This window comes from Odontesthes bonariensis, chromosome 11 (genome assembly GCF_027942865.1).
Source record: "Odontesthes bonariensis isolate fOdoBon6 chromosome 11, fOdoBon6.hap1, whole genome shotgun sequence".
Classification (NCBI taxonomy): Eukaryota; Metazoa; Chordata; class Actinopteri; order Atheriniformes; family Atherinopsidae; genus Odontesthes; species Odontesthes bonariensis.
Window position 1 is genome coordinate 20,761,301 of NC_134516.1, and position 12,515 is coordinate 20,773,815.

Genomic DNA, 12,515 nt, shown 5'->3' on the forward strand with positions numbered 1-12,515 from the left:
AAATTCATTTCTCTGGATGTAGATTTCTTGTAAATTTAAGTTTGCAAGCATTACAGGTCTTATCCATGTATTTGGAAGGGTCCATCCAAAATGATCATGGGTTTTGCTGATCTTTGATACCCACTCTGGAACAGCTGATAATGGGTTAAAGAGGATGTGGGCGAGGAGCGTGCAGCAGGACATTTCCACAGATAGCAAAAGTCTTTTTGCACAAATAATAAAGCACTTTAGGGGAATTGAGGTTAGAATGAGCCAATCGGTAGTTGACAAAGACTCTGTGTCTTTGCAACCATGTGCTTTTATTTTAATGTGACCATTCAAGATGGAACCACCTATAATTTCTGCCAAAATGTAAAATTAGTGGCACATTGATGGAGTGATATGCACCTTGCTTTCAAAAACAGGTGTAATAGTTGCCACATCAAATCCAATGTATCCTGGACTAAAAACATCAAAGATACATGTTGGTGAATTGCTAGCATATAAAACTATGCAAAACATTTGGCTAAATATTAGCCTAAATTGGTAACATAGCTACTATTTTCCACAGCAAAGGGACAAAGTGAGCTGAATGCTGTGAGGCAAATTCAGCCAAGGTGGAGGCTGGTGGAACAGCAAGAAGGGAGCAGCAATTCACATTTCACTGTAACCACTAGTCAACAACCATTGGTCAACCACCATTGACCAATGGGAATTCACTGCAATTAAATAATTTGAACAGATCTTCAAGCTTTAGCTGTTGGTGTCTTTGAAAGTTCCCCAGTGGCAAAATGGACTGGTTTTGCCTTTGACATACAGTACATACATGTCAATGTTTATTTCTGAAACATTTAAAATTTTAGACTTTTTGTCTTATGACTTAAATGTTCATTGGTTTCTGTAATATTTACGTGATTTTTGGAAAAGTAACATTCGTGTTCAACAAATTATTTAACAGAGGAAAACATTGATATTAAAATTGAAATTTGATTTAGTTTTAATGTGATTTATACTAGGTTTAAAAAAATAGGATTATTTTCAAAGAAAAATCGATTATCAAATAAGTTATCAAAAGATGTACGTAATTTGCTAATGATGGTACAAAAATACTATTGCATGTCAGTCAAATTGTATGGTTTGGCATTTCATGAGAAGATGCAACGAAAGACATTTAGATAAATTAGGTGTCTTTATGACAGGCATATGGTAATTGTAAAAATAAAGTAAGTGCCTAATTACCTAATCACAATTTAAAATTGGTTCTTTGCTTGTTTGATACTGAACGCTGGTTCATCCCTTGGAAAGACGCCTTGAGTCAAGCAAATTAATCACATGTTAGTGTAGCTTTTCAGGTACAAAAAAAAAATGGACTAAAAGTGTCTGGGGAAAAAAATGAGCCATTGTTCAAAGAAAAACTCTTTCCCTGCTTCAACATTAATTGGATCTCTTCAAAAGATTAATCTTTTGAAGAGATCCATTTCATCTGAATCAGGTGTGTTGAAGCAGGGAAACATCTAGAACCTGCAGGACAGCGGCCCTCGAGGACTCGATGTGGACATCCCTGCTCTCGACCATTTAAAAATATTACAAGAACGCCTGACTTTTTGGAAATAAAATGTAAAGTAATGAGCATTGGCACAATACTTTTGCACTGTAAAATGTGTTTGATTCAACTTAAGTTATGTGGTCAGTTTACCCACACATGGTGCAACCGACTCACTGATTTGGAACAAATTATCCCTTAGGGCAGAATGAAGCAAAGGGACCCGTCTTTAGAAATGGTGGGATACTTTCATTGTCCTGCCACTTTACCTCCATCTTGACGACCACATATGTAAAGAAGAAAAAAAAAGGACACTCTCCTCTGATAATGAAGAACACTCTAAATCCAGGTTGACTGTCGGGCAATATTTGCATCCAACTGCTCTAGCAGTAAATCAATTGAAACTCTTGTGGCGTTTGAATAATACATGAAAAGTTTGACTTGACCAACCGTGACTCTCAAAGCATGCTAATAAGAAGTCCAAGCTTGGTGGAAAATAGCTGGAGCTTTGAGTGACAAATCAAATGCTTGTTGCTGTTGAATGAAAACCCTCTGGAAAAAAAAAAAAAGTAAGATGCGTTTTTCATCATTGTGCTGCCCTCTGCGGGTCTTCTTCCAGCCTCCCGCCTTTTCCTTTCTCCCTCTACCCCCTCCAACATCATCAGCACCCCCTTCAACACCACTCTCTTTCCCACCCAACCTCCTCCACATTACCATACCCCCTTTAAGAGTGTTGCACGCATTAAATTGCTTTTCATTCGAGCGCTGTGACAGTCCTGAGATTGGGTGTTTTATGCATTTTCACGACAGAATTTTTTTTAAATTTAGTTATTTGTTTATCTTTCACTGTCACACTGTGGTAATTATTTCATAATTTCGCTGCAGGGTATGCGCTGCTTTGCACCAACCGAGATCAAGTTCCACTAGTTGAAACGTTGGTGGGAAGATCAAGCTTGTGTACAGTCACACAGGATATCGTGTGACCAATGCAGAGCTACAGAGCGGGGATCGGATTCATGCATTCAAAGAGAAAGGTGGAGGAGCATATTCACTGATCTCCGGTCGATTTCGGCACTCTGGCGGCTGAAATAGAGAGACCTTGGGCAGATGTGTACATAAACTAGTACAAGCCGCACCACTGGCAGAAGACAAGGGGGGATTCGTGCCGATGCTCTGCTTCGTCAGTGCGCATGGATGAAAGTCAGAGTTAAAATGCATGCGGCAAGACCAGTATGATGTGGGATTATCGCGCTTTTATTCACCCCTCCTGCTCTTAAAGATGTTTGAACTTTGGTTTTGGCTCTTTTTCCGAGATGACACCGCTAATTTCAGTCGCCGCTGGAAGAGCACCGGAGCCCGGTTTGCCGCGCTGGCTCTCGCGCTATTGGCGTGAATGAGACCGTATATGAGCTCTTCTTTGCCTGGTTTATGGAGCTAAACGCCGAGGAGACTTGACTTGATTTATTTTCTTTTTCTCCCCCCCACCCACCCACCCCCCCTTTTTTTTTTATCCTTTTTGCAGCCAACAAGAAGGTGGGTGAAAATCCATTTTTTTTTTCCACCGAGGTTGGAGAAAAAAGACGGGGCACGGTCGTGATTTTCGGGATGCTGGGGTGTTTGCCGGGATCAGCACGGTAAGAGAACAGTGATTTTTTTCGTCTCAGGGGATCTGTCCATGGTGCTGAAATATCTGTCTCTACCTCCAGCTGCATTAGTGAAGTTGATCCGATTTAAGATGCAGTTAACGAAGGTGTCTGCGGCTTCCGTGGCAATAACAAGCACAGAGCCTGCATTTTATGCTCATCCCATCACAGTTTTATTCGTCCCCAATAACAACTCCTTGCCTCTGCGAGGTCGGACACGCAGCCCTCCAAGTTATCTATAATTTTTCAAAAGACGATTTCTCGAGGTGACGGTAATAGACACAAACGTTTCAAATCATCTAACGTTCCGCTCAGTTTTACAGCATTTGTTGAAGACACGTCCCCGTTTCTCTAAAGGAGACTATTTGGGGAGATTTACTGTGTGGGCTGCTGTGTTCTTTTTGGGAACGCACGCAGACAAACAGTGTGTATGTGTGCGCAAGTGTGTCTGTGTTTGCGTGTGCACGAGCGCTCACGCGTCTGTGCCAGAGAGAGAAGGATACAGAGAGAGGGTAGACGACATGTAACCTTCTATATAGAAGATGCCATACATAGCTAATACTTGATTATGTAGTTATTTACCCCGGCGTAAAAATCCAATCAGAGATACGCGGCTTATTTGCCTTTGATCAACTCCGCTCATTTTTTTCCGCCCGTGGGCAGAAGGAGGGCTGTCGCCTTGAAGGCTCATAGTCACATTCTCTATCGCAGGCCGGATTTTTAAAATGAATATTGACTGCTTTTCTCAAATCGATTCTTTTCAAAAGAGCCGTCGTTCCTCTTTTTCTTTTTCTTTGAATTTCCACCGAGATTGGCTTTAATCATAGCGCACCAATAAATCCCCCGTCCTTATGTTGTTTGGACGGAGGCGGAGAGAGAAAAGGGATCCGACAGTTTCACCACAGTTTTGTCGAGTATGATGGGTGAGTGAAAAATCTTCATGATAAGGAGATATGAGTTTACATATAAGATTTTGATATTGCTGTGGGGGTAAAGATTGAAAAAGCGGTGCAGTTCGAGATACCTTTACAGCAGGTCTGTGCTTTCTCAGTGGAAATTCTGAATTGATCAATTTAGTAAATTACTAAATCATCAGTGTGCCTACGGTAGATGGCGATTCCTTATTTCCTTTTGTGAGATGGATTGGAATTAATGCCAGCAATCAAAATTGCGCAGTGGCAGTCCACCGTCGGTAGTTTTGTTAACTTGAACATATATAGATCATGTTTGCAGTTAATAAAACATTTAACTTGTTCTCTCTGAGCCACAGTCCCAAAATGAGGCCGACATAACACATCTGCATGCCGAACAAACATTATTAGGCCTACTTGTGTTTGCCATGGATAAAGAGGCTCTGCTCATTTTAGAAATTTTGCACGTGTCACTTGCATTTCCTGTGCTGTATAAAACAGAACTCGTCCTTTTTCTTTTCCCCCTTAGATGACACCTCATACTGGCACCACACTTGAGTGAGCTGGGGCATCCTCTCCCAGGAAAAATGCATATCTGGATACTAAAAATAATCCTTCTAATTGCATCATCTCTGAGGCTGGTCGAGATGTATGACAATTATGGGGAGATCTGCCGAAACCTGTGTACGTGTGACGAGAAGGAAGGGATCCTGACAGTCAGCTGCGAGAACCGGGGGATCATCAGACTGACAGAGATCAGCCCAGTTCAATTCCCCATGTACCACCTCCTGCTGACAGGGAACCTCCTCAAGAAGCTGTCAGTCAATGATTTCATCAATTACACTGGGGTGACCATCCTGCACTTGGGGAACAATGATATCTCTGAGATAGAGTCGGGTGCCTTCAATGGACTCCAAGGATTAAAGAGGCTGCACCTGAATAACAATAAAATTGACATTCTGAGGGATGACACCTTTGCAGGACTGGAGAGTTTGGAATACCTACAAATTGACTATAATTATATTACCAACATAGAGCCAAATACCTTGAGCAAACTCCACCAACTAACAGTGATGATTTTGAATGACAACCTCCTCTCTGCCCTCCCTCAGAATATCTTCCGAAACGTCCCCCTCACGCACTTGGATCTGAGGGGGAACCGATTAAAAATGTTCCCCTACATTGGCCTCCTGGAGCACATGGACAAAGTTGTGGAATTACAGCTGGAAGAGAATCCGTGGAATTGCTCCTGTGAGCTCATTGCTCTGAAGGCTTGGCTGGAGAGCATTGCCTACACGGCGCTGGTGGGAGAAGTAGTGTGCGAGACGCCGTTCAGGCTCCACGGTAGGGACCTGGATGAGGTGTCTAAGCAGGAACTTTGCCCACGAAGACCCCCAGAAGATACAGTCAGGCCTGCACCCCCGAGCAGCACCAATGGATATTACCAGACCACACCAGCTGCTGTCACAGCCTCTGCCACTTCTTCAGCTGTTTTTAGGTCCTCTTCTAGGCCTACTAAGGGCACACGGCAATTTAACAGAACTAGGTTAAAGCCCACATCTCGATTACCTGGCGGTAACCCATACAACTATGGCCCAATCATTGCTTTTCAGACCAAATCTCCTGTGCCTTTGGACTGCCCCACTGCCTGCACATGTAATCTGCAGATTTCTGAAATTGGGCTAAATGTCAACTGCCAAGAGAGAAAGATTGAGAGCATTTCTGATCTGAAACCCAAGCCATACAACCCTAAAAAAATGTATCTCACTGGAAATTACATCCCTGTGGTACGGAGATCAGATTTCGTAGATGCCACTGGATTGGATTTGCTTCACCTGGGAAACAACAGGATATCTCTGATCCATGATCGGGCATTTGGGGATTTAACCAACCTGCGTAGGCTGTATTTAAATGGTAATCTCATGGACAGGCTTACAGGAGAAATGTTTTTTGGCTTGCAGAATTTGCAGTATCTTTATCTAGAGTACAACAAAATCAAGGAGGTGGATGCAGGCACTTTCCGCTACCTTCCTCATCTCCAACTACTTTTCCTCAACAACAATCTCCTTAAAACTTTACCCATGGGGATCTTTTCCAGTCTTTCCCTGTCTAGGCTTAATCTGCGTAACAACAATTTCCAAAACCTGCCTGTGAGTGGTGTTTTAGATCAGCTGAAGCTGCTGGTGCAGATAGATCTGTTTGAAAACCCATGGGACTGTTCCTGCGACATAGTAGGGATGAAGATATGGCTCGAGCAGCTCGGCGCAGGCACTGTGGTCAACGAGGTTGTGTGCGAGACACCGAAACGCCACACAGGGATGGACCTACGTTCCATCCAGTCAGAGCAGCTGTGCCCCGACTACTCAGACGCTTACATCTCACCAACTCCCCCTACAGAAGAGCCTATGGACGATCATGCCATCACAACAGATGCTCCCCAGAAGGTCATCACCCCTAGCAGCACCGTCCCTCTCTCGGTCCTCATCCTCAGCCTCCTGCTCGTTTTCATCATGTCCGTCTTTGTGGCTGCAGGGCTCTTTGTTGTGGTCATGAAAAAGCGCAAAAAGTCACAGAGTGACCGCACTAGCACCAACAATTCCGATGTCAGCTCTTTCAACTTGCAATACAGCCTCTACAGCAACCGCTCCGGCCCTAAAGTCAAAGCCCCTGCTGGTCATGTCTATGAGTACATTCCTCATCCCATGGGTCACATGTGCAAAAACCCCATCTACAGGTCACGGGAAGGAAACACAGTGGAGGATTACCGTGACCTGCATGAGCTCAAGGTAACATACAGGAGTACCCCGGATGAGGAGAGGGATAGTAGTATGAGGAGCCCAACATACAGTGTTAGCACTATCGAGCCTCGTGACAACCCCTCCCCTGTCCAGGATGCAGACCATTTCTTCAGAGGCATACTTGAGCCTGATAAGCAGTCCCCTCATCAGTCTATCCCATCCATCCCAGCAGGTGCCAATTTAGAGTACAAGTACACTGGGCCTGTGTCGTACACGTACAACCCAAATTTTGATGTCAGACGTCAGTTCTTGCACCCGGACAGGATAAGAGAAACTGTGCTCTATGGCACAGCACCCAGTACTGTTTATGTGGAGCCCAACAGAAACGAGTACTTGGAGCTAAAAGCTAAACTGCAGTCTGAGCCCGATTACCTCGAAGTTCTTGAGAAGCAGACCACCTTTAGCCAGTTCTGAGCAACGAAATCACTCATGTAATGAAGCGTTTGCTCTCTCGGTCCTCCTTGAAACAGTGGCTCAGTTTATAGGGTGCCTTGGCACAACACAAACAAGCAGAGGCAAAGGAGTTAAGACGGGGTGTGCCGAACAATCTTATTCTTATTTCTGAAACGTGACATTTACAGGAATGGATACAGCTTTCTGAAACATGGACGAACAAAATTGCTCCACTTAACTGATGATGCAAATTTTATTTTTCTATGGTGAAGATCGAATAACACACAAAATGTAAGTGTACAGGTAAATCTTACCCAGCTTCATTTTCAGGAATATAACCATACACAAAAAAAAACAGTATATTGTGAGTCAGAGAAGAAATGTTTATAAGAACCACTCCTGGACAAAAACACTGTACAGCAGATCATCAAAACTGTGTCGGACTATTTTCTGCTGTAGTCTGTAAGTAAATATTTATTGATATAATCTGCCATGTCTTTTCAAAACTTTTGATTCTACATCAATATTACGTGTGTCATCATACTTCATGACCCTCTGGAAAGGCTTATGTTTGTAGTTTCATTTACTGTAGCTCTGCATTGTAAAAGTGGCTTTTTTTGAAAGTGGCACACCCCCAAATGTTCAAAACTGACTGCGTCATTTGAAGAAGATGAAAAAAAAAAGAAAAAAAAAAGGTGTCTTTGTATGCTTTCTGCACTTTTTGGAATCGGAAGGCGGGTTTGCCTTCAACGAGCTCTCATAAAGGAGATTATTATATTAAAAATGAATATGAGTATTCATTCTTAATATGTAGAATTGATATGTTATCAAAAACTAAATTCATAAATGACATTTGAAGTACTCATCATGTTGTGTAATACTGATATTTTAATCAATGTAACACCTATTTTTATACAAGCATTGGCAGATTCTCTATCCCTTAATAGTTTTTGTTTTGATTGCTTTGCACTTATTGCACTATATTGACCAAACTATGTTATTGTCATCAAATAAACATGATGTCAGGTTCATATAATGTGCATCTGAGCAAACTGAAGCTGCTGGTGGTGGTATGAGGGGGATTTTAAATTTATTTTTTTGGTTTGGGCTAGTACGGAGTTGGAGAGAAAAAACTTTTTTTGTAATCACACGATCACACTTGGGCAACAATAACTGAATATGTTGTGAACTCAATCAAATCCGCTAACAATACAGTATATGCTTCACTCAAGTGAACAGCTAGCGTCTAAGAAAGAACTGGAATCAATGGGAATCAAATCAATAAGCATTACCCCTTTGCAATTATTCCATGACAACTGCATCCACATTACTTACTGGCAAGTGATGAGGTGGTCATTTATAGAAACATCATTGGAACTGACTTCACAACAGATGCGGTTTTAGCGCTTCAGCAAAGCCAGGTGGTGTAAACTTTGAAAGTGATTAAGATGTACAGCTAGATTAAAAGGTTTTCGATTAATTTCCAATTGATTTATTTGATGTAAAAACACATTTCAGATGCATTTCTTGACTTAGAAATAATTCATTAGGGAAATGTTCAAATATGCTTGGTTTTTTTTAATCGTTCAATTGCTTGTTTGGATTTTTGTTTAGTTGTTTTTCACTTGACCCACTTAAATCCAATATGCAAAGCAGGTCTATAAAAATGCAAAGGATGCACTGTGCTACCATTTTCAGTGTGCAGTGAGTGTCACCATTTAGGAATTCAGTGTACCCTAACAGAGACAGACGGGATCTTTCTGGAGAGGAAATCTGTCGCCTTACTGAGAGGGAATTATTTGGATTATTAGGAATCTATATTATTCACTGCTCTGTCTGCAAAGATCCGGTATATAGCTGGTTATTTTCACCCAAAGTCCTATGTGGTGCCAGCTGCTTTGCTCAAAAATTAAACGCTCTGGGTCCTTCTTCTTTAGCTGGATCTTTTCACAGAAGCCCAGAATGAGAGCAGAAGGCACCATTTGGGAGATGAGGAGTCCAGGAACCGAGTGTAACTGTGGATGTGTCATGCATGTATCAGGGGGACGTGAATCATAGCCAAGAAGTGTGTGCAGTCGGCCTATGGGGTGGCACAGTGCTCACAGTTTTTCGACATTGGAATTTCATTTGCTTTTCTGACACCAATATTGGAAAACGGTTTACTGAGGAGCACCTGAGCAGTGCAATGACAAATCTTTAGAATGTGGCGCAGATGGCAACGCGGTGTTATTAACACTATCCAATTTCCTAGAATACTGTATTTTTCAGGATGATTTGACTAAGATCACAAAGGGACAAAAAAGGTTTTAGCACAATTACACAATCACTTAATCATGTGTTCCAAATGGGCTTGTTATTACTCTATGTGTGCACATCTCTCCAACCTGAACTGTGTGGAGGTTTGTTGCCGTTACGACCCAGCTCTCTGTCTCAGTGTAATGGGGGCATGAGGCATCCAGATGAAGAAAGTACTAACAGGCAGGAAACAAAGCGGCTAGTTAAAATAATGTCTTTAATCAGCCAATGGGCTCTTTAGGTCTGAGCACAACTGAAAGCATTAAGGAAGGGCAGAGTTTACCGTACCCTCGTGGATTAGCTCGTACACATATTTTCATTCAGTATCTGTTGTAGCATGCTTTTCAATGTGTTCGCTCCATCAGTTAGATCATGATTTAGATAAGAAACAGCCGGCAGTTGAAACTTTTTAACCTAAAAAAAAAATGTAGATTTCTGCTGTGGTCAACATTTGTATTCAGACAAAGAAGGGAAAGTGAAACATTTCCGACTGTGTTGCTTCACGCTACACAACAGCACCCAAGATTTTTTGGCTCACCCTACCGTGCGGAATCTGATGCAACACAAGGTGTGATGCAGGTGCAGATTAAGCCATCTCTCCCCTCACTCTGCATGCAGCAGGGAGAGCTCAGAAAACGCAAGCCAGGCGAGCTCTCGGTTTCGAGCTCATCTCAGACAAAGAGGTGGAAGAGACAGTGATGGGCAGCACAGGGTTCTCTTAACGCTCTCTGCTTTCTCACCATTTGAGAGTTAATCAATGTGGAAGCAGAGCAGGACAGCATATGAAACCTGTCCAAGCTGCATGGAGTGTTGGCTCATCATTCTGCTATTTTCAAGGCATGTAGTTGCTGGGCAATTATTTTCATACAGCACTCTTAAAATAACGGGGCTAATTAAAGACTTTTTCTGGATTAGATTTTAGGAGAGTTTTGCTTCGAATGACATTAAATGGCTTCTCAGATGGTGTTGGCAGAAATCAGTGTTTATGGTAAACAAAAGCAGCTTGATGCTACACATGCACAGGGCCGCATTAACCAGCTATAGGGCCTGTAGGCAAAAAGTAAGCTCAAGGCCCCTTTTTTACCCCCTCGTTTCCTCAACTGTCTGCGTGCTGTTGTGTATCACGTGCCTTTAAAGCCCCACCACATACAGGTGGAATATTCAGTTAGGGTTTAGCAGGTCTTACGGAAGGTTTATTCCAAATGATTTACTTTCTGTTTACATTGTGCTTTCATTAGTCATATTATTTAGCCATTTTTTAATTAATCATCAATATGAATCTGTCAGTCTATGGATTTTGGGACGTCTAGGCCCACTGAATGGTGGGGAAGCTCAGAGAGTTTCAAGCCTCAGTCATGCATTATTAATTAGCTCTTCTATCTTGTAAGAGTAGTTTTACAAAACATTACAGTAAACAGAAAGAGGATTTTTGTATGTATGTAAATGATATACGATGCAAGACATTTTAAAAAGCTCCAACAAATGTACTGTATCATCAACTATTTACATCATTTTATAAGCAAAATTTCAAAAACACTTGATGAATGTAGTTCTTGGGATGTGAACATTTGCTGTTTTATTTCATTTCAAGTTAATTATTTTGAAGGTTTGTATTGCAGGTTGAATATGTAACTGTTATCTTGATGAAAATAAGCATGTAACTTAAGTTTAAGAGTTGAAACTGTTTCCCGATTCACCCTTTAAGCTTGATTTCCCACATTTGAACATACCATCATACCCCCCAACCATATATGTGTCAATGATAATTAGCTTGATATGCGTCTGCCCTCTGCACACCGAGACAAATCTGGTGGGTGGACATTTTCCATATGCTCGACTGATGCCTCAGCTACCCCCCCTCCTTCCTGCTGAAGATGCCTTGTCCTCCACGCCGCCTTGCTTTCCTTCTGCCACCCAGTCTCCATGATGATGTGAGCAATTGAGTTCAAGGAGATCTGGGTAATTGAGAGGGCAGGGATGGCATCTGACAGGCACCGATGGCTCCAATGATTACTTTAATCAGAGTGGTTAATGGAATTCCTTCAGGCATGTAGGAATGCTCAAATGTTCATCAGCACTCAACCGATTTTTTTACCCCCCGCCACTGTCTTCTCTTCCACCTCACGTCGCCATAATTACTGATCAGTTTTCTTTCCTCTTGATGCCTTCCCTTTCTGTGCAACCCTCCTGGCATCTGCGCTATGTTTGTTCCCGTGGCCTTAAATCCATAGTAGGAATCATTATGTGAGGGTACTGGGCTGCTTTATGGTCAAAATGCATTATGGATGAAGCATTTTAGCATGAAATGTCATGGCAAAGCTCTTATCATCAAAAGGGACAGTCAAGGACTCAATCACAGTAAAATCTGTACAAAGACAAGCATGTGCTCTCATAAACAGAAAGCACTTTAGGTTTAAGTGTAATTGAAGTATTTTTTTCCACTCACAGCAGGATAAAGTCGAGATGTCAATCTTTTTTTTAATCCAGAAAGAAATGATCATAATTCTTATTTGCCCCCGCTGTCATGATATCTGTTTTTTGTTTCTGTTGTTTCTAACTGTAACGCTCCCACTTGTCTTGAAATGGGGGGGGGGGGGAAACAAGCCCTTGCATTTAAAAGTCCAGTCTGGATCCATTTAATTTGTCTGAGACTCCTTTTTCTCTTTTGTGATACATGTTAAGGCAAAAAGTGGCTCCTAAATGCAACGTGAAAATGATGTGTGTACTCTTATCGATGTTGGAAATGCGTACATTAACTACAGCACTGTGCCTAAGTGCCTTTTTTTAGTTGCTTGAAATGAATTTGAGTTTAATTTTATGCTACATTGTACTTTAAATCCACCATGGTCAGCCACTACAGAGGCAAATATTCCACTTTTACTCCACTACATTTAAATAATTAAAGATAATAGATAATGTTCTGCATTACTAGACTACATCTGTCATCAATAAG

General features: G+C 41.9%; 1 protein-coding gene across 2 annotated transcripts; it reads left to right on the forward strand.

Moving 5' to 3' along the window:
• The first annotated feature begins 2,292 nt into the window (after positions 1-2,292).
• On the forward strand, positions 2,293-12,152 carry slitrk5 (SLIT and NTRK like family member 5). 2 transcript variants are annotated; one of them, XM_075477871.1, is made up of 2 exons: positions 2,293-3,156; positions 4,606-12,152. In XM_075477871.1, exon 2 carries the CDS (start codon positions 4,664-4,666, stop codon positions 7,286-7,288), a length of 2,625 nt encoding a protein of 874 aa, XP_075333986.1. In that variant the 5' UTR covers positions 2,293-3,156; positions 4,606-4,663; the 3' UTR covers positions 7,289-12,152. The 2 variants fall into 2 exon arrangements, with proteins under 2 accessions (XP_075333986.1, XP_075333987.1); XM_075477872.1 differs by lacking the exon at positions 2,293-3,156 and adding an exon at positions 3,670-4,088.
• Positions 12,153-12,515: the final 363 nt, after the last annotated feature.